The sequence below is a fragment of the Miscanthus floridulus genome, chromosome 6, assembly GCF_019320115.1.
Source record: "Miscanthus floridulus cultivar M001 chromosome 6, ASM1932011v1, whole genome shotgun sequence".
Classification (NCBI taxonomy): domain Eukaryota; kingdom Viridiplantae; phylum Streptophyta; class Magnoliopsida; order Poales; family Poaceae; genus Miscanthus; species Miscanthus floridulus.
The window spans coordinates 100069884-100096537 of record NC_089585.1 but is presented as its reverse complement, the minus strand read 5'-3'; the positions used below and the strand labels follow the sequence as shown (position 1 = coordinate 100096537).

Here is a 26654-nt window from a genome sequence, read left to right as displayed (position 1 = left end):
GGATTCTAGGGAGAAAGACAACAAGGGAAATTGGGGACTTACCATCCACGTCCGCTCGAAGCCTACACACATCATCGCACTACTAGGTCACCTCGGCCTCTAGGTGCTGGACCTCCTCTTGGTGCTGCCCAACCTCCACGGCGAGCCTAGTGGACATGCCCTTGGCTGCAACCTTCAGGTCCCTCTCCCTCTAGAGCTCCTTCTCGAGGTGGTCGACCCACTGTTGAGCATCGGCATGCTCCTAGCAAGCCAGCTTAGTCCCCGAGCAGAGCTCCTCTATGACCTAGAGCAAATCATCTCGCTCCTTCCATAGCCATTCGGGCTCCACGGCGTCCATGCACATCCTCTCAATCAGGGCCACGAGCTTCTCCTCAACCTCATGGGCATCGTCGTGAGCGTCCTTCTCCTTGACTCAAAGGTTGAACACCTCCCAAGCGGCAGGAGCAAGCTCAGCCACCTCCTGACAGGTGACTAGCGAGCTGTGCGGCCAGCCCCTCACTCCACTGTGTCTCCTCAGTAAGGAGCTAGGACTTCTCCTAACTGCGGGCCATAAGGACCTACGAAGAAGACAAGGCTTAGAGGCACGGAAAGAGAACATGGGGGTCGGAAGCACAGTCATACCATACCTAGCCAATAGGGGCAATAATGTCATGCATCGAGCCCAGCATGGTGGTTAGGGTGTGAATCGCATCCCCAACCTTCGTGTGGATGCTCCCCCATTCCCTCTCCTCTGCTGCTTCATCAAGGACAGCCACCTGAACTAGAGACCAGGACGTCCCCGTGCTGACCTCAAGTGGCGCCGACCTCTCTAGTGGTGGTAGCTCCTCCAAAGTGGCTCCTCTAGTGACAGAGGGGGCGGGTGACGTGGACACGGAGGTCTGCCCTATCGCCACATCCATGAAGGATGCCTCGGGTGCGCCCCCTTCTATCTACCCCATCACAGACATGGCCACCTACACGGACGGTGGCTCCGGCCATGCCTCCTCTGCCTGCGATGTCAAGGACACGACCGACCATGTTGTGCCCACCACGGGCGCCCTAGACGTGCCCTCCTCCGCCTGCTTTCCCATGGACGCATCCATCGGCTACGCCTCCCCGGTCGACGCTATGGCCATCACAATGCCACTTGCACCCTCCACCGGCGCGGTGACAGCCAACCCCTAGGCATGTTTGCCTAAGGAGGATCTTCTTTGGAGCAAGCCATAGGAGAGTCCCACGTCCTCCTACAGTTGCAAGAGACATGATAGTCAGTTCATGGCAAAAATTCGTTAGGATGAAAGGATGGCAAAAACTCTTGACTCACCTTGACGCCATCATATAAGGACATTTTGGGGCCGGCTTGCCCGACCCCGGCTGCTCCTCGTCGGCATGTTGCCACTTTGAGCCCTCCCTTTACTCGGAGGGCTTGGATGAATCAAAATGGCCACCCCCCGCTGACTCTAGGAGGCACCACCGAGGGCTCGGACGGAGCAGGGTGACCTATTTCCACCGGCTCCGGGGCCACCGTCAAAGGCCCTGGATGAGACAAGGTGGCCTAGCTCCACCGGTTCTGAGGCCACCATTGAGGGTCCAGACACGGTGGAGCGGCTCGATTCTACTGGTTCTGGGGGCACGTCCTTCCCCTCCTACCTCGTGACATGCTACGGGAAGGGCCCGGCCTACGGTGAAGGCGGGTCCTCGTCCCTAGGGGCCAGATCATCCCATAGGATGGGCGGCATGGAGTCATCATCTTCCTCCTCTTCCTCCGACGAGCCTTGACACCACTTCCCTCGCTACAGCTTTGCTAACTACTTCGACCACTGTTTCTTCTCCTCGTCGTCCTTCTTCTTCTTCCACCATTTATCCACAGCATGGTTTGCTGCCCTCGTGGTCACATGCTCTAGCAACGGCACACAGCTTGATGAAGCCAGCATCTGACAGCATCATGGGATGCCTTAGGATTAGGAACACAGCGTTGGCCTCCCCCGTGGCCTCCTTAACGTGCTGTGCAACCTCACTATCGTGGAGCAGCACCTAGGTGGGCATCGTCCCGATGAGCTGCACGTCGGGCATCATCTCGTACGTGGGAGGACGTGCACCATTAGAGATGCCACCCTCCTCACATGATACCCCTAGATGACGCTGGCCTCGTAGAGGTCTTGGGTCTTCAGGAATGTGATGGCCTCTTTTTCTCCTTGATAGGTGGCCCCCATGGCCATGATGGTGGAAAATCTTCGATCAGATGCCCAGAGAAGATAGGCAAGGGTGCGGTAGGGTCATCCTTCAAGTAGAACCAATGCGAGTGCCTCCCCTTGTTGGATCTGGAGAGCTAGCAGGGCATGTACTCAGCCACCTACTGCCCTCGGAGATGGATGCCCGCGCATCCCATTGGCACCGGGGTCTCCTGGCCTCTCTCCTTCTTCTTGATCAAGGAGATGGAGAAGAAATATCTCTAGAGCTTGAAGTGAGGCTTGATCCCCAGGTACCCCTCATACATCATGATGAAGGCCGCGATGTGTAGGATCCCATTGGGGTTCAAGTGCTACAACTCGATCTAATAGTGGTGCAGCAGACCCCAGAAGAATGGGTGAGGAGGAACCATGAGTCTGCACTCGTGGAAGAGCATGAAGGAGATGATGTAGCCATCTCTGCCATGTCAGTCCTCCCACGGAGAAGACCACGCTTGACAAGGCCTTCCAGACATGCATAGGTAACATCAGAGCGATACCACAAATCCATGGAGGATGGAGGTGGCTACAGAGAAGCAAAGGCAGCGGCAGAGGAGCGGAAGCTATGGATCTAGGACTCCAACGGTGGATTAGCAAGCACGGTAGATCTGAACGGCGGTGGCAGAGAAACAGAGAATGTAAGGCTATGTTTTAGTTTTGGTGTGTAAGAACGCGAAGGGGGAGGCCGCTATTTATAAGGTGGAGTGGGGCGAAGAAGGCGAACCGTCTGCCTAGATTCATGCACCCACTAGTGCCGTGTCACGTCACCTCCCTTCGAAGATCATGCACACACAATCTCTATCCATGCCCTCAAAGGACACACTAGATGATGGTTCGCCTGTTCAAATGGGCCAAGAACCGTCGTAGGTAGGAAGGGATCTAGAGCTAAAAATACTCCTATGACCCATTTAGGACTAGGAGTTCGAAGCCTGGCCCATCGACGAGTTCACAGCTACTCTGGGGTGCCCTTAGAGCGAGAGGCGGAAAGGGATGGGCCCACTAGCGGCCAGTACCTAGGTGCACGAGTGTCCGCGAGCATCCTGATCCCATGTTCGAGTCTTAGTTGATTCCCAGTCCATGGTTTTTTCTCAAAGAAAGGCAACGAGCCCTTAGGATCGGCCAAACAGACCCAAAAACTATATGGACTAACCGCCAAGAGTCTAGAGTCAGGTCACCAGCTGATCCATGCTAGACCCCCATGAATAGGAAGCCGAGGCCCTACTTGAACTAGCCCATTAACAGCTCACCGAGCACCATGTTCCGTCCATCACAAAGACGAGCCAACCCTCGACCGGACCCCTACAACGCGTAGGGGCTCAAGGAAAGTTGGACTCGTAAGGAGACCGAACACACTAGTCATAGTATGATGATAGACCAATCAGATCCTAGGGACTGGAATCAAGAATAATCTTTCTGGCCTCTTGGATCCTACGGTTACATGCCCCCAAGAAGATCGATCATGACAAAAGGGAACCACCGCCCTACCTAGACACGCCATGGGCTAAAAAAGGAAGGCTAAGGCCCTTAGAGTCCTCCCATCTGGCAAAACCTCCAAAGGAGTATTCTACTCCTCTATAGGCATGGGGGCTACTGTTGGGTATCGATATTAGGGATACCCAAAGTAAGGAAGTTAGCGATCACGCTGACTTCCCCGGATGGGGCAAGATGAATTAAAAAGTCTTGCACGACCCTAAAGCTATGGGCTCTGCCTCACCTAACCCTAAGGCCATGGGCTCTATCTCGCCCGACCTTGAGGCCAGCGGGGGTCTCGCCCAAGGCAGCGGGCTCCGTCTCGCCTAACCTCAAGGACGCGGTTTCTGTCTTGCCTGACCCCTTGGGTTCATGCTCTGTCTCGCCTAACCCCTTGGGTTCATGCCCCATCTCGCCTGACCCCAAGGCCACAGGCTTTGTCTAGCCCGACCCTTTGGGTCTGTGCTCCATCTCGCCTGACCCCTTAGGTTCAGTGCCCCATCTTACCCTAACCCCAAGGCCGCGGGCTCCGTCTCACTCGACCCCAAGGCCACTGGGCTCCATCTTGCACCTGACCCCTTGGGTTTATGCTCCATCTCGCCCAACCCCTTGGGTCCATACTCCATCTTGCTCGACCCTAAGGTCGTGGGCTCAGTCTTCACTTGATGGGGACCCATACCGCCGCCAACCACTCTAGGTCCAAGCTTATGGGCCTAGGTCAAAACTCTGACACTAGGGAAGAGACTGGCATGTCTCGATGTAACATGTGGACATGATGGGCCATACCTGAGGATTCACATCAAGAACAGTGTCGAACAGTGCCAGTGTTGTTCTACCTAACCCTTGTATGAATGTTGATAGGCACGTCAGTTCACTACGATGTCCGCTGGGACAGAATGGAACGCTATGACCAGCAGATGACGCCTGCACATGGCACTAGTGACGAACAAGGCCACGACATGGAGCCATCCCTATTGACATCTACAGGATCGATGGGACCCGCATGAAGGAGAAGAAGGACCCGACGATCCTGGAAGCCTTCTTCTCTCTCTTGTTCTTCTTCTTTTTCTCCGTTGTAACCCATGCTTTCCTTTCGCTTATAAAAGGGGAAGCAGGGCTGCCCCATGAAGGGAGATCCAGATCCGTACAAGACCAAACCACAAGATAAAAATACAAGAGCATGACATGAACACACTGACTAAGTAGCGATCAAGCTCTCAGCACCCATTCACTCCTTCCACCAGAGACTTAGAATCCTTTCCCTCTCTCACCCGTTTGTAGCCCCTACTGCAAACCAAGTGCCGATAACATGAGTAGTAGCAAACTAAACATAGGGACATTTTGCCCAAACCAGTATAAACTCTTGTGTCCTCCGAGCACACCATCCGAGCCAGACGCGCAAATACAAATTTACTCGTCGATGGTCCTGAAAACTCTGACACTCTTGATGCATATAATTTCCTTGTCTAGACATATACCTTGAACCCTGTGTAGGTCTAGGATCAAATATATGCTTAGCCATGCTTAGACCGGTAGAAGTCAGGGTGATTTCCTGTCACCTACGAGATATAGGTGGATACCGGAGCACGGTTGGCTATATTTGCTATCGTGGAAAATAACCATGGGATGTAATCTAAGTGGAGACTAGGCAGGATTTCATATGTAATGGTGTTGGGTTGGCTATGTTGATCCCATCTATGTCAAGTAAGGACCGTACCATTGCTGGCAATTCTGTCGAGATTGAATGCATGCCTCTCACTTAGCTGGCCGGATAACTCATTCCGACCATGAAGTCGAGTAGCTCAACTCAAGCGGGCCTTGTTCTGTTAGAGGGCGCACTCTAGATGGTAGTAAGGATGTGTAGGGAGCCAGACATGAGCCCAAGGATAGGCCGGGCCTAAATGTCTTGGTAGCTGGTTGTCCCTGGTTATGCGGCGTTGATCGAACCCATGAAATGTGTACTTGAGTTGTACCAAAGGTGACCTAAGACTACCTTCGCGCAGGTATGTCTGGGTTTAGTGTTAGGAATAACTGCCCAGCTGGTTGCAACCGATTTGAATTGTCAGTCTCTCTTGGATAATGAGAAACTTAACTAGCTCCAGCATCAGTAGTAATTGAACTATGGAATTTGATGGTTACGATGAACATGGGAATGTTACACCGGACTATGGTTATTATTGTTATGCTACATAATCATACATCACATGTTTGGCATAGGTTAGATGCTAATCTAGCGATGAATAACTACAATTAACTTGGAATCAAATTATAAAATGTATAGCTCAACTAGTGGCTTTTTATGTAAAATGTTGTTAAGCCAGCTCCACTTATAAAGCCTTGTATGATCCTTGGTGTCACTTTATTTTTGGTTTATGACGGGTAAGTCTAGCTAAGTATATTCGAGTACTCAGGGTTTATCCCACTATGTTGTAGGTGAAGTTCTCGGCCTGCTGAAGATGGTGGCTAACCGTCGGTGGGCTCGGTGACTCTATATAGTGTTCTTATCTATGTGCTTTTATCAGAGGATGTCACGTATGCTAGCAATGTATTTGGAACGTATATTATTGTAATCATTTGAAAGCTATGTGGTTTTCACTAACCAGTTTTGAAACCCAAACTTGTATTATCATTTGTGAACTCATTGTAAGTATTATTTCCACTGCAACTCCGTGTATGTGATGTGTATTTGCTTAATCATGCGATCTTGGTTGTGATGTTGATTTACCGAGATCCTTCGTGACACTCAGCGGACTACCGGGTTTATATAAGTGAAAGTATGTGTGCGTCAATGTGTTAAACGGGGATAGCCATACTTGATCTTGTATAAATTGGGCGGTTCTATCACACACCCCACCTATAAAACTAGGTATTCTACCCCTCAAACTATTGAAAACCATCTAAATAACCCCCGAGGCGGTTTTGAAAGTGGTTTTGCTGACATGACATATTAAAAAGTATATATAACCCTCTCGCATATTAAGAATTGACTACATGACCCATCAACTATAAAACATGATATTATAGCCCGCAAAGCATCAAATAATATTCAAATGACTCATCGGATGGTCTTTAGGGTCGTTTGGACACCGTATCCCGCCACACTGGCCTAAACACACATGTTTGCATGCAGGCCATTTGTTGCCTCCACCTCCCTACTCTTTTTAGGTAGGCCATCTTGTCTCCTGCTTCACCTCCCATCACTCATCGATGGCATTGAGCTCAAGCACGCCATGCCTACATCGTCATCGTTCAGCCCCTCCCACATCCTTTATCTGATTGTCCTTCAATTTTTTAGGTAGCAATCGGAGGAGAAAGCGAGAGGGGGCGAGGATGTGGGAGTGGGAGGAGCCGGATGACAAAAAGGGCACAAGCGTCGGCATGTGCTCTATGTTATTGAGGAGTGCTTGAGGTGGAGTAGGAAACAAGATGGTGCTCACCGGACGGTAGCACAAGCCTAGAAAGAGTTCAGAAAGGGAGGCAGCCGATGGGCCTGTGTGCAAGCATGTGTGCTTAGGCCATTGTGGTGGGATTCGGTGTCCAAACAACCCTACATGACCATCATTTAAACATTATTAGATGCTTTAAGGGCTACAATATCATATTTTATAGTTGAGGGGTCATGCAATCAATTGTTAATATGTTAGGAGGTTATATAGACTTTTTAATATGCCACCACTTTTAAAACCGCCTTAGGGGGTTATTTAGACGGTTTTCAATAGTTTGAGGGGTAGAATACCTAGTTTTATAGGTGAGGGGGTGAAGTAAACAACCATTGAGGGGTAGAATACCTAGTTTTATAGGTGAGGGGGTGAAGTAAACAACCACTAATAGTTGAGGGAGTTAAGTAGACTTTTTCCCTCTCATATATATATATATATATATATATATATATATATATATATATATATATATATATATATATATATATATATATATATATATACTCTCCATTTTTTTTTGTTCTCTACGCTTCAAAACCCTATCATAAATTTCCTCGTGTGAAAAATTCATAAGAAAACTACCATATATTGCATTTTAGAGAGTCATGTAGCCTCTCCAAAACTTATGAAAAGTAGTTCACAGTCTATTAGAGTATTTTTTATTAGTTTCCAAAACTATATGATAAAAAAAATTATGTGGGGAGTCCAACAAGTCTGTGGGTGGCTCAAAGCCCATCTACTAACCTTTGCTGCTTTGCACCATCCTATATTCCTGCTCGGCCTAGTTGTTTATTGGGTAGCAGCAGCTCGCTGGTGCCTACTGGGCCGACTTGGAGTGGGGGCCCAGAACTGCTCGGATGGGTTGGGCTGACGAGTGACGAGGCCAGGAGTTGCTAGTTTCTTTAGCGTATCACAGAAACAGTATAAACAAGTACTGTAACAGCCAGCACATATGAACCGAATGGTAATTTCGCTGTGGACATTGTAAGCCTTGTTTGAAGGTTTACAGTAGTGCTGTGCTTCCCTTATCCGATGATTAGGCGACACAGAAAATCCCGTGAAAGGGAGCTGCTGCCTGTTGTATACTGATAGACGTGTTCTATCTCTACTCTAGTAACACAATATATGCGTTACGCAAGGTTCAGGAAACAAAATTGAAACAGAAAAATGTTTAACGAGCAGAGAGCTCCTGTGTGGCTGTGTCGTTCGGAACGGGGGAATAGTTACAATCCCCACTTCTCAGATTGGACTCCCCTAGATCTCCCACAAACGAAACAATAACAATCTCACATTCTCATTTAGTACTCCATGGATTGTTCTTGTTATATACTACTGGGTACAGAAACCCATCTTGAAATAATGAAATTTATCATCGCCTACACTCATATCAGAAAGCTTGAAGCATTGCTTGGAATTGGAATTCTCAAGTCTTCGGGAAATATCAAGACAGGGCTTGAACAACTTGACTGCACCCTTCTCTACATGCAAATGCACGCAGAGGGATGACCTGGGACAGGCTCCCTTCAATCAAGGTCCACATAGAGATAACGAGCACTCACAGATACGGATGTGATCAGCAACCAAGCTCCTCCGGTCAAGATTTTTCAGCTTGAGAAGCTTTCAGTAGGTGCTATCTGTACTGTATATCAGTATATCCATCGCCGACAATGAGATATCAGCACAGCAACAAATCGATATGTTTCCAACCAGAGAAGAAGGTAACCCCACATTCCCTCTAGTTGTTAGGCGGAGTCCTGCAGAATATGGCACTGCCTAAGATCCAATGGACCATCCCAAGCACGGAAACAACTTGCAAGATCCAACAACTCATAAGCCATCCTCAACTTGGGTCTTGGGTACCTGCATCGAAGTGTAATTCAGAAACACATAATTAGTGCACGTGCAGTGAACAAAGAGTGATTCAGTGCGTGGTATTTCTGCCACAACACAGGGATTGTGAAGTATAAAACTATGGTTCTGTTCCAGACATCCGACAAAAGAATATGCCCACCATTCTTTCTCTTTCATCAGTTGCCTCTTGCTTCAGCTACGATGCAGGATACTAGAAACTACACGTTATAGATGTTGCAATAAATAAGAAAGATATGTTTCAAGATATGATGTAAACCAGTCCATTCATCCCAGAAACGCCAGGGAAGTGTACATCCCTGCTTGAATGCCTAATGGGCACCACTTCCATCGTCAAGGTCTCGGCAGAACCACCATGGATGTAAATTGATGATCCAGCCTGAGAACTGCAAGCTGCAACTAAGCAATCCAAGCTCCAATATGTCTTCCATGGAAGAGCCTCTGCTACCTTTGGTCCAGCGCGACCAAAAGTACATTTCCAAGAAAGACAGAAGAAGATCCTGTGATGTTCCAAGCAGGTGTGCAACTTCCTTTTCCCCAAACAGTAATCTCAACGCTTACTTCAGTACTCTCAATCATCTGCCGCCCACTGATGAAAGTACCAATACGGTATCCTCACCAAATATCCAGCGGGTGCACTCTTCACCTTCCATATTCACATCAAGCAAAGAAGCACCCTGTGTGGATGAGCTTGATGGCCAAAGCCGTGCTGCTGCTGCACAATATACACCATCAATTACAAGGCAGGCTATTGTCAGTGTCATCTTATACATCTCAATAGGGGTACTTGTGTACATGACAAATGTTGAAGGCATCAAGGGGAAATCCACATTCAAGTTAGTGGATGCTCTTTACTTCACCATCATTAGTTTGTGCACAATAGGATGCGGTGACATAGTCCCATTTACTAACTTCACAAAGGTGTTCACATGCTTGTTCCTACTAATTGGTGTTCGTTTCATCGACCTTATGCTAAATGGGCTGTTGACAAATGTACTGGACAAGCAGAGAACAGTTCTACTTAGCACAATGGATGATAACAAGCTTAACAAGGTGTTTGACACCTACATGATTGATGCTAGAAAGAAAAGGTCAAGAGGGAGGATGAAAGTAATACTTGCATTAGCGGTTGTAGCAGGCACTATCTCAATTTGCACAATAATAGTACATGAAGTTGAGGGCTTAAACTGGATCGATAGTTTCTATTTATCAGTCATCTCTGTTACAACAGTTGGATATGGAGACAAAAGCTTCTCAACAACAGCAGGAAGGCTCACTGCCACTGTGTGCCTGTTAGTAAGCACTTTAGCAGTTGCAAAGGCCTTCTTGTTCCTAACAGACTTAAGGATGGACAAAAGAAACCGGCGGACTACAAAATGGATCCTCCAGAAGAAAATGGACAATGAGACACTTGTTGGAGACCTAGACAACAATCCTGCTGTAAGGTACAGTACAGTTTTCCATGAAAGATTATTTCATTAAAATTTATGTTTTGAAGTTGCGTTTCAACAATTAATACCTGGAAGTTCTAAAAAATAATTAATACCCAAAAGGGAAGCAACTTTGCAGAGAAACTATACTTCTAATATGTTGCTTATATTTAATTCAATGATTACATCATGATCTTTTTGAAGATATGGACTTTATTAATTCCTTACATGAAAAAGAGACAAAAAATTGTTATTTCTTTTAGGCACTGAATTTATCCTTTTTTGAATTAAAAATAAATTACTGTAAAGGTAGTTTATGCGCTGAAAATATAGGTTTAAAATCCTGAATGCATTAGTAAACAAAAGAATCTTTATACAAAACTATACGCCCTCATAGCCACATGTACAAACTAACTTTTATTTTGGAGTTTCTGATGAAACTAGGCCCAAAGTCCTAATTTCTAAAAAAATGTCTGCAGTAGAGACACTAACATTCTATAAATAGAAAGACAGGGCAAGGTTACATGACTGTCATGAAAGTGACATGAACATCAACCCCTTACCACCGTAAACTACATTTACTTTGCTCACATCTTGTATACTTCTCATTCTATTCATTTGAAAGCAAGTCATATTCAATGTATATAGTTTTCAATGCCCATTCGTTAATAATCTGCTTGCTCCTATGCAACAGCAAATCAGATTTTGTGATCTACAAGCTCAAGGAGATGGGGAAGATTGATGAGGAAGACATCAAAATGATCTCTGACCAGTTTGATCAGATAGAGTTTGGAAAATGTGAAAGGATCCCTCTTGCAGATATAATTGGAAAATTATGAATCTGGTATCTGTAACTTAGGAATATCCCATATCACGATGATAGACGTACTCTTAGAACCTCGTATGCTTTGTTAAGTAGAATGCACAAGTATGTGTGACATATTTAATACCCTTGCATCCATGAATGTTCAAATACATTATCCGTTGCAGTTTAACTCAAATCTGAAAGTTGTGTATTGTGGTTGAACTAAAGACTGCATTCATCTCCAGAATGTCTTAAACATATGGGGAAAAACAGAAGAAACACAATGAACCAACAGACGATATTCAATGCATTCATAAAAAAAACTCGACCTGAAGGGGTTAAAACATGCCCCCACAGCATTCCAAATAAGAAGACCTTCTCACCAGGCCGAGAAAACCCCCGAACCCCCGCCCCACCCTTACACGGTGGCTTTCTGTCGCCCAAGTGAGAATTAGGCTGGTCCCCCCCCCCCCCCCCCCCAGTGCTTTGGATATGGGATGGACGAGGGGATTTTTTTAACCTTAGCCTGAAATTCGCTCCCACGGGGAGTCGAACCCAGGACCTAAGGAGTGCCGCCGGGGTACTCTGACCAACTGGACTAGAGGCCCTTTGTCCAATGCATTCATACAGGTATTGAATTCCTGAGGTTTCCTTAAGCAATGGAGAGGCAAACTTACCCATGAAACAGACGGGGGATTCATGCCACCAATTCACTGTTCTGTGGTTTGCTATCATCTTAAGTCCCCAGATTCAGTCTCTTCTACTGTCATACCCAAAATCCTTGCAATCCTGAAACAGTTAGTTACTGTAATGAAGATCAAGGATATCTTGTGCAATGATAAATGACTGTTATTAGAATGGAAAAGTTTAGATGCTATGAATTTAATATCTGACTTGGCATCAAAGACTCACTTTTCTCTAGTTTCCTTTACAACTTACAAGCATCTGTATGTTGTTAGGTTAGAGTTCTTAGGTATATTCATCAGATCGGGATGTATTGCATAGGAATAGAGTATTCGGATTTCACAGAGAGATTGAGAGATGGGTGATAGGTGGCAAACCGTCGAATGCCGTAGTTGTCGAAGCTCCGGCCGGGGTTTCGTTGACGGACGCCATCTGCGCGCCGGCAGCGACGTTCGGTGGAGAGGGAGTCGGCGCTGTGGCGTCCTCGGCGGCGGTGTGTGCGTCGGGTGGCGTTGCCGGCGTCGGTGGTGCTTCCCGTCGCTGGCAGCGCCCCTACTTTCGATCGGGTCTAGGGTTAGGATGTCGGTGGGGTGACTGGCGGCGCGGTGAATCTCGTACTACGAGCCCCGGCCCCCACCTTTCCTTTATAGCGCTGTGCGACGGGGGCCCACCAACCATGTAGGGTTGGGCGCCCCCGATCAGGGCGCGAGAATAAGGCCCAGAAGGCCTTTGGGCCAAACTGGTAGGAGATCAAATCTAACATTCTCCTCCTTGATCTCTTATCTATTCTTCGTTCTTTAATTTCATACTCAAAACTTTCAATTCATATTTTTCTTGCTTCCATCCTATTTCATCACAGATTAGTGCATAGAACCTGTCCCATTGTCACAGCAATTAGTGCCGTTAGACTAACAGCCACAATACACTTCTCCGTTTTGAAATGTAAACTTTCTTTGGGCCCTTCGTATGTTCGGGAATCATAGGCTTTCCCTTAAACCCATGCCGGCTACGTGTTCTCTGAACACGTTGGGTGGTAAGCCCTTTGTGAGCGGATCCGCGAGCATTTTCTCTGTACTTATATGCTCAAGATTAATTATATGATCCCGAACTTTATCTTTCACAACATAGTACTTTATGTCAATGTGTTTGGCAGCACCACTTGACCTATTGTTGTGAGCGTACTGTACCAGCTGGATTGTTATCACAATACAACCTCAGTGGTTCATTTATATCATCAATCACTTTCAATCCGGGTATGAATTTCTTCAGCCAATTCACCTGCCCTGTTGCCTCATAGCATGCTACAAACTCGGCATACATTGTCGAGGATGTAGTCACGGTTTGTTTGGAGCTTTTCCACGATATAGCCCCTCCTGCGAGAGTAAATACATATCCTGACGTGGATTTTCTTTCATCTCCCGCATAATCAGAATCTGAATACCCCTCTATCTGCAGGGAGTCAGATCTTCTATACGTAAGCATGAGGCCTTTCGTACCCTGCAAATAACGTAGGACTTTCTTCACTAATTTCCAATGTTCAATTCCTGGATTCTTTTGATATCTGCCAAGTAACCCGGTAACAAAAGCTAAGTCAGGGCGTGTACACACTTGAGCATATTGTAAACTTCCAACAGCTGAAGCATACGGTACCGCTTTCATTCGGTCAATTTCATATTGGTTCTTGGGACACTGATGTTCCCCAAATCTATCGCCCTTGACTATAGGAGCAGGTGAAGGACTGCACGCATGCATACTAAATTTCTTCAGGACCTTTTCTATGTATGCCTTTTGCAATAATCCTAGAACCTCTTTTCTCCTGTCTCGGTGAATCTCTATTCCCAAAACGAACGAGGCCTCACCGAGATCTTTCATATCAAAGTTTGAGGACAAGAATTTCTTCGTTTCCATTAGTAGATTGATATCACTACTAGCAAGCAAGATATCATCCACATATAAAATTAGGAATATGTACTTTCCATTCCTGAACTTTGCATAAACGCAATTGTCCTCAACATTTTCTTCAAACCCAAAACCTTTTATCGTTCTATCAAACTTCAAATACCACTGTCTTGAAACTTGTTTCAATCCGTAGATTGATTTCTTCAGACGGCATCCCATATTTTCCTTTCCTTTTACGACAAAACCTTTCGGTTGTGCCATATAAATATTTTCTTCCAAATCCCCGTTTAGGAAAGCCGTCTTTACATCCATTTGATGTAACTCCAAATCATAGTGGGCTACAAGTGTCATTATTATTTTGAAGGAAATCTTTACATGAGACTGGAGAAAACGTCTCATTGTAATCAATCCCTTCTCTTTGCGTGAAGCCTTTCGCCACAAGTCGCGCTTTAAATCTTTCTATATTCCCTTGGGAGTCATATTTCGTTTTATAGACCCATTTACAGCCTACTGTTTTGGCTCCTTTAGGAATATTTTCTAAGTCCCAAACTTTATTGGTACTCATTGATTTCAATTTATCTTCCATGGTCCTTAAGCCACTTTGATGATTGGTCGCTTCTCATGGCTTCTTCAAATGAGGTGGGATCATCCCCCATCTGACATTCTTCAGTTTCATAAACTTCATAGTCATCAGTAATAGCTGATCGTCTTATTCTTTGAGACCTTCTAGGTGCCTCCGGCACTTGTTCCATATTGGGCTGTTGTTGTTCTTCCTCATGTGCAACATTTGGTTCTATAGTTTCCTCAAGGATGGGTTCCTCAAGGACAGGTTCCTCATGTTCATTTATTGTCGCCACGGGAGAAACTTGCAACAGGTGTTGGCACTACAGTGTCCTGCACTGTCGGTGCAACAGCAGCAGGTAGCGTGAAGAATGGTTCTTCAACCATCGGAGTGGGTACATGTACCCGCTTCTCCTGTAGGCTGATTTCTCGTGCTACCATGCTCCCCCTGATCATGTTGTCCTCCAAGAACACAGCGTGTCTTATTTCTACAATCTTCGTATATCTGTCAGGACAATAGAAGCGATATCCTTTCGATCTTTCTGGATAGCCAATAAAATGGCAGCTGATTGTCTTGGAGTCTAACTTTTCTATATTTGGGTTAAACACTTTTGCCTCAGCTGGACAGCCCCACACACGCAAATGGTTAAGTGAGGGTTCCCTTCCTGTCCATAATTCATACGGTGTTTTAGACACCGATTTACTTGGATACTCGATTAAGTATGTGAATGTCGGTTTTCAGTGCCTCCATCCATAAACTAATCAGGTAATGTGGAGTAACTCATCATGCTTCTTACCATATCCATTAAGGTACGGTTACGTCTTTCAGCCACTCCATTCTGCTGAGGCTCTCCCCGATGTGGAGTACTGAGCAACTATGCCATTTTCCTGTAGGAACCTTGCGAATGGTCCAGGAATTTGGCCATATGGGGTATGTCGCCCATAGTACTCTCCACCTCGGTCTGATCGTACTATCTTGATTTTCTTATTGTGCTGATTTTCAACTTCAAGCTTTAAATATTTTGAATTTATCCAATGCTTCCGATCTTTCTTTAATTGGATAAATATTGCCATAACGAGAGTAGTCATCTGTGAATGTTATAAACGAGTCATAACCATCCACACTTTTCACAGGAAAAAGGACCACATATATCTGTGTGGATTATTTCTAAAATTCCTGTGCTTCGTTTGGCATCTTTCTTAATTTTCTTGACATACTTTCCTTTAATGCAATCAATACATTGTTCTAAATCTGAAAATTCTAAGCGCGGGAGAATTGATTCCTTAACCAATCGTTCCATTCTCCCCCTCGAAATATGGCCCAAGCGACAATGCCATAATTTCGAAGAGACTAGTATCAATTCTCTTCCGCTTCTTAGTTACATCCGCAGATGGGGAATCATTCACATTCTCATCACATACATTGTTCACATTCTGAACAAGAGATAATAAATAAAGCTTGTCTTGTCGGAAGGTAAGACCAACACATTTATTATTAACCAATATCTTATACTTGCCATCACCAAAATAGCAATCAATTCCATCATCATCAAGTTTCGAAACACTTATCAAATTTCTACGCAAAGAGGGAACATAAAGTACTTCTTTAAGTCTAAATACAAAACCATTATTCAATTCTAAAGAAAAATCTCCAATGGCTTCAACATTGGCTTGCACTTCATTTGCAACTTTAATCGTTCTTTCTCCTCTTTGCAAGGTTCTCAGTCCCACTTAACCCCTGTAAGGAATTGGCAACATGAGTAGTTGCATCTGAATCAACCCACCAAGTGGATGTATCATAACATAAATACAGGGATTCATCTACAAATGTAATAAATTCATCACCTTTCTTTAGCAGAGATTTCAGGAAGTCTGGACAATCCCTCTTGTAGTGTCCCTTCTTGAAGCAGTGCTTGCACTGATCTTTTTCTGCTCCACCATACTGCTGATTCTCAGAATCCTGGGGTTTCTTTCCCTGTGAACTGGAGGAAGAGGTCTTATCCCACTTAGGTTTCCCTTGTGGTTTAGAATTCTTGCCATTAAAGTTCTTTCTTTTGTTGTCCTTCACAAAATGAGCAGATTCACCTTGTGAGGACTTTATCCTCTCCTTTTCTTGAGCACACTATTGAGATGAAGTCTTTCTATGCCCCATCTTTCAGGCTGCATATTGTAGTTCACATTGAGATGAGTCTTTCTATGCCCCATCTTTCGACAAAGAAGCAAAAATCAAATGAATCAGGAAAATCCTCCTTCTTCAAATTCATTTCTTTTAGCTTGGATGCTGTAGTGTTCATCTTCAAAATGTGCTCTCTTATGCTACCACCAGTGAATTTCTCATTCACAAGCTTCTTAATCAGTGAACTTGCTGTGGCCTTGGTAGACCCAGTAAACTGACTCTTGATTTTCTCAAGATATTCTTTGACAGTAGCACATTCAGGGATTGAGCCCCTTATCTGTTCTTCTATGGTGGCTTTGGCTACCAACAGGCACTTGCGGATTGGAGAGAGTCCATTGCCTATGTTCAAGGTCATATTTCATTCTTATTTCAGCATGATCACGCTTTCGAGAAGCGAAATCAGCGTCAGATTCATTGTCACCTCTCATCGGGTCCTCAGGCTCAGTAGGACACAGGTGAGGTGATGGCAAAATCGACCTCTCCCAACGCAAGTTCCAATTCATATTTGTCCCGCCACATACGGTGATTGGTTCCGTTGAGTGTCGGGATGTTGGCAATGTTCACAATGCATTTGCCTCTTGAAATCACACCAGAGTAAGTAAGAAACATTTATACATAAAATTCCATGCTTTAACTCAACGTTGGTCAAATTAAAACTTATAATTCATCCATGCAAACATTTTACATCACCGTTGGGCAGAAGTAAAATTAATGCACAATTTCTCATGGATCAAAAATTATAATATTGTTATTAACAACGTTGGTCAGAAAATAACAGTATCATAATCGCATCAAAATTATCAGAAATTCATTTCTCTTAAAATTAAATTATCCCGTTGGTTCAAATTTAATCAAAGAGAACAATAATTATCATGCACAGCGGAAACATTAATAATCTTTTCATATTATTATTTTTCAGAAGCACTAAAAAATTCATTGTTTTCTGAGCAAAGTATCGTTGGATAAAATTTGCACAGAAAATTGTATCAAAATCATTCAAATTCAGCAAAATATGCATTTAAAATTGCTCCTGGAAAATAATAAGAAAAATCTTCTTCTTCTTCTTTCATTTTCAGCCTAGCGCGGCCCAGCTCGCCCAACAGCGCGGCCCGGCCAGCAGTGTGCGCTGCAGCAGCCCAACGCTCGCGCGCACGCGCTGTCCCACGCGCCCAGGCCGCACCCAGGCCGCAACCTGGGCCTGGGCCGGCAAAGTGCGTCGCGCCCGCCTGGGCCTCGACTTGGTCCAGCGCATCTCGGGCGTTCGATCTGATCCGACGGCCGTTTCGCGCGGATCAAAAGGCTCGCCGCGGCCGGCGCCCTGGAAAAAACCCTAGCCATTTCATTCGGTCTCTCTCTCTCTTCGCCTCTCTGCTCTCTCTCTTCTCCTTCAGCGCAGCGTAGCCGCAACCGAGCGACGACGAGCGGAGCGGGCAGCCATGGCGAGCCTTGGCGCCGTCGCCGGCCCCCTCGCCGGCGCGCGTGCTCCCCCCCGGGTGAGCACGCCGCCGTTGAGCGGCCTGGCTGCGGCGCCCCTTGGCCGAGCCCAGCGAGCAGCGAGCCGAATCGGCGCTTCTTCTCCCGCGCCGGCGAAGAGCCGGTTCGGCTCTTCTTCTCCCGCGCCGGTGGCGGTACATCCGACGCACCCTAACCCTACCCCTTCTTTCCCCTTTCTTTCTTTGAGTTGATCTTTTCGGGTTTATCCGAATGGGGAAAAAACTAGGGTTAGGTTTAGGGTTTGTTCTTGCCGATTCGGGTTAGGGTTTGTTCTTGCCGATTCGTTTTGTTTGCCTTTTATTTCTTTCTTTTCGTTCATCCGAATGGAAAAAAATGGGATTAAGGTTAGGGTTCGACCCTTCTTCTTTCTTCTTCCCCTTTTTCTCTCTTTCGGATTTGCGTCTAGGGTTCTCGGAATCCGACCCTCCCTTTTCCCCTTCTTCAATCCCTTGTTCAGTTTTGATTTTGGGAATTAGGGTTAGGTCTTAGGGTTCGGTTTTCTACTTTCTTTCCCGATCCGCATCAGATCGGTCGGTTCCACTTAGCCGATCTGATTTCTTGTCGAACCGTGGCTCCGGTACCATTGTTAGATTAGAGTTCTTAGGTATATTCATCAGATCGGGATGTATTGCATAGGAATAGAGTATTCGGATTGCACAGAGAGATTGAGAGATGGGTGATAGGTGGCAAACCGTCGAATGCCGTAGTTGTCGAAGCTCCGGCCGGGGTTTCGTTGACGGACGCCATCTGCGCGCCGGCAGCGACGTTCGGTGGAGAGGTAGTCGGCGCTGTGGCATCCTCGGCGGCGGCGTGTGCGTCGGTGGTGCTTCCCGTCGCTGGCAGCGCCCCTACTTTCGATCGGGTCTAGGGTTAGGATGTCGGTGGGGTGACTGGCGGCGCGGTGAACCTCGTACTGCGAGCCCCGGCCCCCACCTTTCCTTTATAGCGCTGTGCGACGGGGGCCCACCAACCATGTAGGGTTGGGCGCCTCCGATCAGGGCGTGAGAACAAGGCCCAGAAGGCCTTTGGGCCTCACTGATAGGAGATCAAATCTAACATATGTCAGATAACCTTTGCCACTTGTCACTTCTCTGCTTCTCATTGCCCACCTCTTCGACTGATTGGGAACTGATGAACTGTTCAATTTCATATTCCAATGATTTCATCTGTAAATTAATATGCTCTATAAGGCCATCATATGCAGAATGATTCTTTATGTTGTTTGCTGGGTCAGGATTGTTTATAAATGAGAAGCTATCGGACATCTGAAGTGCATTTTGCTCTGGGTGGCCAACCATGCTTGCAATTGCATGTGCCTCCTTTCTCAACTCAAAAGATTCATTTTCAACCGATTTTGGATGAGAATCGCTACTCTCAGCTCCATTGGTTCCATCATTGACTGTACTGGAGAAAACCCTTATATTCTCATCAGAGTTATCACCATTAGATGTTCCTGGACGCAACGCATACTCAATTAACATGTTTTGCTTCATCGAAATTACCTGAATCCAACAAAATTGCTCATTCAGGGTTGCATATACCATATGATTTATGAACAGAAATTCACAACGATCAGTTCCTGAGTACTGCACTTATATGCCACAGTTGAAGCAAATACTTTTAAATTTCAGATTGTGATCAGCAGAATCACTGCATGAACAGTGTGACATACAAATGCAAACAATGGCTTGTGCAGTAATTTTGAGCAACTGGAATGAAGTTAAAGAATACAGAACCTTCTAGAAAAAAGAAATCAGTCATACCGTTTTACATGATACTAAAAAAACATGTCATCACCTCACTAATCTTTGCGGAAAGCCTGTCAAGCACCTCAATGCGCTCTTTAATGTTCTCCAGGGCTTTGGTCAATTTCTTCTTCTGCACAAGTAAATCCACAGCCTCGTTCTCTTTGCCCATCCGGACACTGGTTGCAGCTCGCTTCTTAAGATTCTCAGCAGCCTCAGTCAACCGCACAAGCCTTACCCTCGTGCTATTTGCTATGAAAAAGGAAAAAAAAAAAAAAAAAAAGAGAAATTGTTACAATGATAGTGTGCAGTTGAGCAAATGCTCCAGCCTGCACATTGTACTCATACCCACATGGGAATTAAGTCTCATCCTAATGTCATATGATTACACATCACTACATCAGGTGAATCTAAGATGGCTAGGTAGAAACACAAGTTACTGGAGAGTGGAGACAAATCAAACTGCACCTTTAACCTTTGGGAGTCACACTTGCTGTAATGGGAAGTACCAGAAAATCTGGACAGTGAAACAGGAGCATGCTCCGGTCCCATGAACACATAAGCATTCCAGACTTCCTGTGATAGATAGACATGTTACCTTTGGATTGGGTGAGGTCGGCTTCGGCGTGGAGCTGGAGGAGCTCCTCCCTTAGGCGCGCGAACGTCGGCGGGGTCCGTTCGCCGCCGACTCCGCTAGACGTCGCCAGGACGACGGCGAACAGCGGAGGAGCTGCCCCCGGGCGCCGCCTCCATCCGGCCAGGACAGCAGGCGCCCGAAGTGTCGTGGGCGTGACGGCGAAGGTCATCTCCAGACTCCAGTACACTCCCTAGTCCCTGCAGCGCGCCCTCCTCTCAGCAGGAAGCGTCTCGGGCTGCGCCGGCCGCAAGGTCCGAATTTTTTATATTTTAGTTTTTTTTTAAGTTCCATACAAATAGATCTTTCGCGGAAAGAATTTGAAAAATAGATCTATAGTTCGGCGCCATTTGTACTGACGCCGAACTAACACATCTCGGAGCTCCTAGACAAGGTAGATGATATGGCAGTGAGCTCGGTGCCAGTCACTCTGGCGCCGAGCTCGGCGCCGTAGATCTTAGAGCCGAGCTCGGCGCCAGACCCTGCCATTTAACCCCGGCCAACCTTCCTACCCAAGTGTTCTTTCTCTTCTTTCTCCTTCCTCTTGGGTTTTTTTCTCTCCCCACTTCACCCTACCTCACGAATCAGCATATTGGACCTTGAAACTTTGATTTGATCTATAGATCTTCGAGAGCAAGGTATCCTCGCTTCCTTCTTAGTTTTTTTTTCGCATCGATTCGGTATGTATTAGTCGGATTTTTGAACGTAATAATCGTAATCACTTAAGGGTTTCATTGTATCCATCAATATATATATTATACAATCGTATGATGATGCCAATACGTAGAAAAGCTAGCAAACCTAGACGCATGTAGTTATGTTATGGGTTTATTATTGTGCATCAAATGAAAAACCCTATGTTTATGGTTTAATGTTAACTACTTTGGGTTCTTAGAACAAAATTGGTTGTATTGTAGTGTGGTTCTCATTGATATTTATTTGTAATGTTTTGATTTATGTTTGTTAAATTGCATCCGTTTTGTTAGATGCAAGAAATGTTTCGGGAGGGGTTTTGGCAAAAACGGGGTCGTCCTCGAGAATTATACCCCGACGCGTCTAGCAAAGATGCTCCCGTCTCTCACTCTTGTCCCTAACTATGACTGTGGTTTCTCGGTCCCATGTTTTTCAATCGAAACATCCGGACACAGCGGCGCGTTGCTTCTACATATATAGTCATTTTAATATAAGAAATTGTTTCCACTATCCTTTTTCTTTATTTGTGTAAGTATGCTACTAATATTTTGTTGGAATCTCGTTGTGTAGGGCCATAAGATATGCTTTTTCTTTTAGTGGATCGACGGTGCAGACAAGTTTGATCCTAGGTATCTCCTTTTCGACGATTGATTTAGAGGAAGACTTCCACGTGAGCACTTCAAGCGGTGGGTTCCACCCCCCCTAACCCTCCGTCAATGACGACTAAGGAGAAGCACCTAGCCATAGTTAGACGATTCAAGGAACCTCCTCTGTGCGATTGTGGAGATCGAGCTAGTGATAAACCCTAAGAATACGTTGGAGTTTGTATGTCCAAACAAGCATGAAGTAAGTGCAAAGTGTATGTGTTGAAATGTTGAGTTATATGTGTTCATGTACTAATATCTACTTATTTAGGTGTTTTCAATGACGAAGTGTCATTTCATGGAGTGGTTATATGGTCCTAAGAACCAATGGTTAGAAAAACCACGAAAGGTTAAGGAAAAGAAGAAAGAAAGGGTAATTTACAAAGCACCTCCTATCATGTGCGAATGTGGTGTTAAATCTAACTATGGCCTAGTCCCTTCGGAGCTTGGAATAGGGCATTATTGCGGCCATATGGTTGAGTATGACGAGGTTGGTTATTTTTGTGGTAAACATGAAATCGTATTTTATTTCTTTTGCTAAGACATATATGATAGAATTTGTCGTTTGAACAGAGCACTAGAAAATACAGGTGGGAATGTTATGATGGTCAAGCTAAGTTCTTGGATGAACTGAAGAAGAGACAAGTAATTGCATGGAAGAGGGGATATGCATCTGACTACGTCAACCTATTCGTTAAATATCACAAAGAAAAGATACGTGAGTTTGCTAGACAGCGCGGTATATGTAACCCGATCGATGTTGGGCTTAACAATAGGGATTGGAGAGGCAGATGATGTTAGAGGAGGAGAGGGCAAGGAATGAGGAAAGGGATGAAACAAGAGTACAGATGCAGGTCTTGAACGAGCATGTTGTTGCATTATGTGGCAGTGAGTGCTTGAAAGCATTTTTTCGTTGCATGATTTTAAATGAAATATAATCGCGTTGCTAACCGATTGCATTTTATACATGAAGGGATTGGTTGCAGCGAGGAACATGCCGTAGAGCTGGCTCGTGCAAGGTATGAGGAGAAGAAGTTAGATAAGCATAGATCTCAAGTTGGTCACACCGTTCATTTACTGATTGTGTTGTCTGATGAGGGGGACGAAGATGAGGACAGGCACTGACAGACTGAGTGAGCTCATTGCTCTAGTAGAGGCGGGCTTGCAGGCGTAGGAGGATAAGGACGATACTGGCAGACTGAGCGAGCTCATCACTCTAGCAGAGGCGGGGTTGCAGGCTGAAGCAGGTAGAGGAAGACACTGGCAGACTGAGCGAGCTCATCGGTCTAGCAGAGGCGAACTTACAGATGGAGGAGGATGATGACGTGTTCTTCACTCAGGCCACAACAGCCGCAGATGAAGTGGAGGTCGCTTACTACAGGCGACAGGCAGGTTAGAGAAACACAGGTGAGCCTAGCCACAACAACAGAGTTGTAGTAGAGAACTAGTACTCGGATGATGATTTGCTTACTCAGTACGTTTTAGACTGAGGATTTGGAAGTGCATTTACCCCTATGTCTACTGTCGACATGTACTTCTAGTATTAATATGTTGTGTAATGTGGCATAGTATTGAACTTTTCATCCATAGTTACAAACAGAGACATCATTATATATTCCAAACATTTAATCATCTAAGGAGCAAAATGCAACCACAACGAACATCTCAATCAACATAATATGTCCTGCACAGTCCAAATAGTCCACAATGTTCATACAATCCCAAATAGTTACAGAAAAATAAATACAAAATCCATAATAGTACACACTAATAGCTACCAAATCCCTCACTGCCTCCTACTCTTGCCCTTACCCTTATGACCCAGAGCGCTCGTACCTAGAGTGTAAGGGTCATGCGAATGGCGTCGCCTAGTGCCTAGAGGCGGTGTAGGATGAGTCGAGGGAGCGTCGTGGAGCTAAGAGGGGCCAAGCTCCTTGTGCCTCTTGTCCACATCGTCATCGTCATCTTCCTCGTCCTCGTCCCCATCCCCTATAGCTGCTTGGCTAGAGAAACCCAAGCCTCCTCTGCCTATGGAAGGAACGTACACGTCTTGCGTCGTGTCTGTCCTGTAAACACAATGACCAGCCGCACAGCATAGACGATGTGACAATCTCAATTACCTTGTTAGGACCAGCCTTAGGAGCTTCTAGGAGCTCATCATCACGTCCTTCTACAAACGCCTGATCAGAATAAGCAAGATCGCTGAACTCATGAACTCTAGGATCACGGCGCCCGGGAAAGATACGCCCCATCATCTCAACATCACTCTCTGTCAGCTCTTCAATAGGGCGATCATAATCAGAATCAAGAGCCCTAGCCATCTCATATGGCTCTGAATCATGCATAATTCTAACACGACCAAAGCAAGCAAATGATAAGAATTTGAAGATTAAAAACTACCTACTTGCTAGGATGCAATGCAAAGGGCAAGGTTATATGATACTAATTGATAGATACCAATTAACACTTTACTTAAAAGCTTGTCTTGCCCTTGCAAATGTCCCCATGTGATATTATGGATTAAAGCCTAGCTTTATAAAAAAAATTCTCCCATTACTTAGACTAATCCATAATTCACTTTTCTCCCTTTCTTGGACCATTACTACTTGTAACTAAATGCTTGTCTTTAGTCCTTCAAATTCTCCCCCTTTGGCATCAAACACCCAAAAAGGAATACATTAGTAGCACAAGAGAGGGTCAAACTTTGTGAACCAAATGAAGGATTTGATTAGCATGGAATATGTCATAAAACTTGACTATCACATTATATAGACTAAGGTCCCCCTAAATTTATGCATACATATGATAAAAAGCAAAGCATATGCATAATTAGCAATTTATTGCACAAGAGAGGTTAATCTATATAATGCATGGAGAAAGCAAATAAATATCAAAGTGAGATCAACATGGTGATATCGGTTTAGAAATACCATATGTGAAAATCAATTTGATTTCTACCAATTGAAGTATAATGCTTTCATCTGGGGACTCTATTTTCCTTGCAATGAGACTACTACACACAAGATAAGCTTGAAAATGTGTTAGTCTCAAAGCATCCAACTTATAGATTAAGCTCCCCCTAAATTTATGCACACAAGTGTTGAATACTTGTAAAATTTGTGCGCATTGATTTAAGTATCAAAATACCACTTGAAAGATGATATTTGGAAGAGATTATTTACAGTTTGGACTTTGGCACATATTAGATAAGTAATTGTAAAATAAGCTATGTGCCGTGCTTCTACACAATTTTAAACTATGTAGATTTGCTCCAATGATTGATAATGAAACCGAGCAAGCCTACCATATGATATACCTATTGAATGCATAACAAGAGATTTAAACATGTAAATGCAAACATAGGCATGAAAGATAACTAGATGCTTTAAGAGTATATCAATTGAAAAACAATACCAATTGAAATGAATACTAATTGAAGGTAATGACATCTAGTTACCCAACATGAGAGGGGAATTTAGGTCCATAGTATCCACTAACCCACTTGGCAATGATTTTGTCCATCATGATGCACCCCATGAAATGCACCCATACTTTGCCAAGTCTCTAAATTCTCCGATGTCCGACGGATTTCTTACTTCCCTTTCGGGATCCAAACCTTTTTTGTGCTCTTTATGTTTGAAATAATTTCCTTTGGCACCCAAAAGCGTTTGACCCCATTGTTGGCTTGCTTGTTCACCTTGATGGCCACCACCTTGTTATTTTTCTTCTTCTTCAAGAGATAAGGTGTGGAGGCCTTCTTATTTACCTTGTTGGTGTAGGTGTTGGGGAGCTTGCTTGTTTGCTTTTTCTCCTTCTTCTTTGCTCCTTCCCTATTCTTCACCTTATACTCATAGGACTTGTGACCTTCCTTGTGGCATACGTAATAAACCACGGTTTGTCCTTCAACAAGCTTCCTCACTCTCTTGATGGTGTTATCTTGATGAAGTTGGGTTTGCTTCGCCTTGCCTTTCACTTGAGTCAAGTCCTTGGTGAGGCGACCTACTTTTTGCTTGAGTTGCTCATTCTCCTTTGCAACCTCTTATGTGCATATATCTACAATAACTTTCTCAACACAAACTTGGTTGCACAAAGGTGAGTCTAAACATAAATTATTACAAGAAGTAGAGGCATCCTTTTTAGACAATGTTAAAGATAGAACTTTTATTTTTAGATGCCTTGGTGGGGGCTATGCTAACGGCTTTAAGATTAGCAACTTTATTAGTTAGCTCATCACAATGTTTGCACATGGTTTCCATTTTAACAAGCAAACTATTATATGCTTCTTGTGAGCTAGCTAACTTTTCTTTTAATTTTTCATTTTTCTTTAAGAGTTGCTCATCATTTATTGTGCATGCATTTGTTGTTGCACTAGTCTCAAGTTTCTTAATTTTAGTAGATAGTTTAACATTGAGGTTAGCAAAGTTCTCATATTATTCAAGCAAGGTTTTGTATGCTTTTTGTGAACTATCTAGCTTTTCTTTTAAACTTTTGAGCTTCTTTTGTTGACTAGTGAAAGCTTTAGCATAATTAAGATTTTCTTGCACAAGTTCATGATAAGAAGGCATATCATCATCACTATCACTCTCACTAGAGGAAGAGCTTTTGTTACCTCGTGCCATAAGGCACACACGAGAAGAGCTTGATGATGAGTGCTTGTGGCCTCGCCTCTTGTGATGAGGTTCTTCTTCACTTGAAGAATCATCCCATGATCTTATTGATGTGAGGGCTTAGTTCTTGCATGCTTTCTTCTTTGTCTTGGGTGTGGGCTTGTTTGGACAAACTTCCACAAAGTGCCATAACTCGCCGCATCCATAGCATCCTCTCTTTCTTTGCTCATTTCTTTGATTTGTGAAAATGAAATCTTGAATTTGGATAGGCACACCCTTGACATTGAGCCTTTGGA

At 44.8% G+C, this 26654-nt stretch overlaps 2 protein-coding genes and 1 long non-coding RNA gene across 3 annotated transcripts; 1 reads left to right on the top strand and 2 right to left on the bottom strand.

Annotated features, from left to right (window-relative positions):
- Window positions 1–8408: 8408 nt before the first annotated feature.
- LOC136456428 (uncharacterized) lies at window positions 8409–13619 on the bottom strand. The gene is made up of 3 exons (XR_010759433.1): window positions 12283–13619; window positions 11899–12010; window positions 8409–8977 (listed from the first exon to the last, which is right to left on the bottom strand). It is a non-coding gene; the product is annotated as an uncharacterized lncRNA (long non-coding RNA).
- Window positions 9133–11273, top strand: LOC136458776 (two-pore potassium channel 2-like). The gene is made up of 2 exons (XM_066458705.1): window positions 9133–10431; window positions 11111–11273. Exons 1-2 carry the CDS (start codon window positions 9356–9358, stop codon window positions 11253–11255), a joined length of 1221 nt encoding a protein of 406 aa, XP_066314802.1. The 5' UTR covers window positions 9133–9355; the 3' UTR covers window positions 11256–11273.
- A 2920-nt stretch (window positions 13620–16539) lies between the features above and the next one.
- LOC136458777 (uncharacterized) lies at window positions 16540–20656 on the bottom strand. Its single transcript, XM_066458706.1, has 3 exons — window positions 20379–20656; window positions 19833–20032; window positions 16540–19537 (listed from the first exon to the last, which is right to left on the bottom strand). The coding sequence occupies exons 1-3, from the start codon at window positions 20584–20586 to the stop codon at window positions 19088–19090; spliced, it is 858 nt and encodes a 285-aa protein (XP_066314803.1). The 5' UTR covers window positions 20587–20656; the 3' UTR covers window positions 16540–19087.
- Between the last annotated feature and the right edge of the window lie 5998 nt (window positions 20657–26654).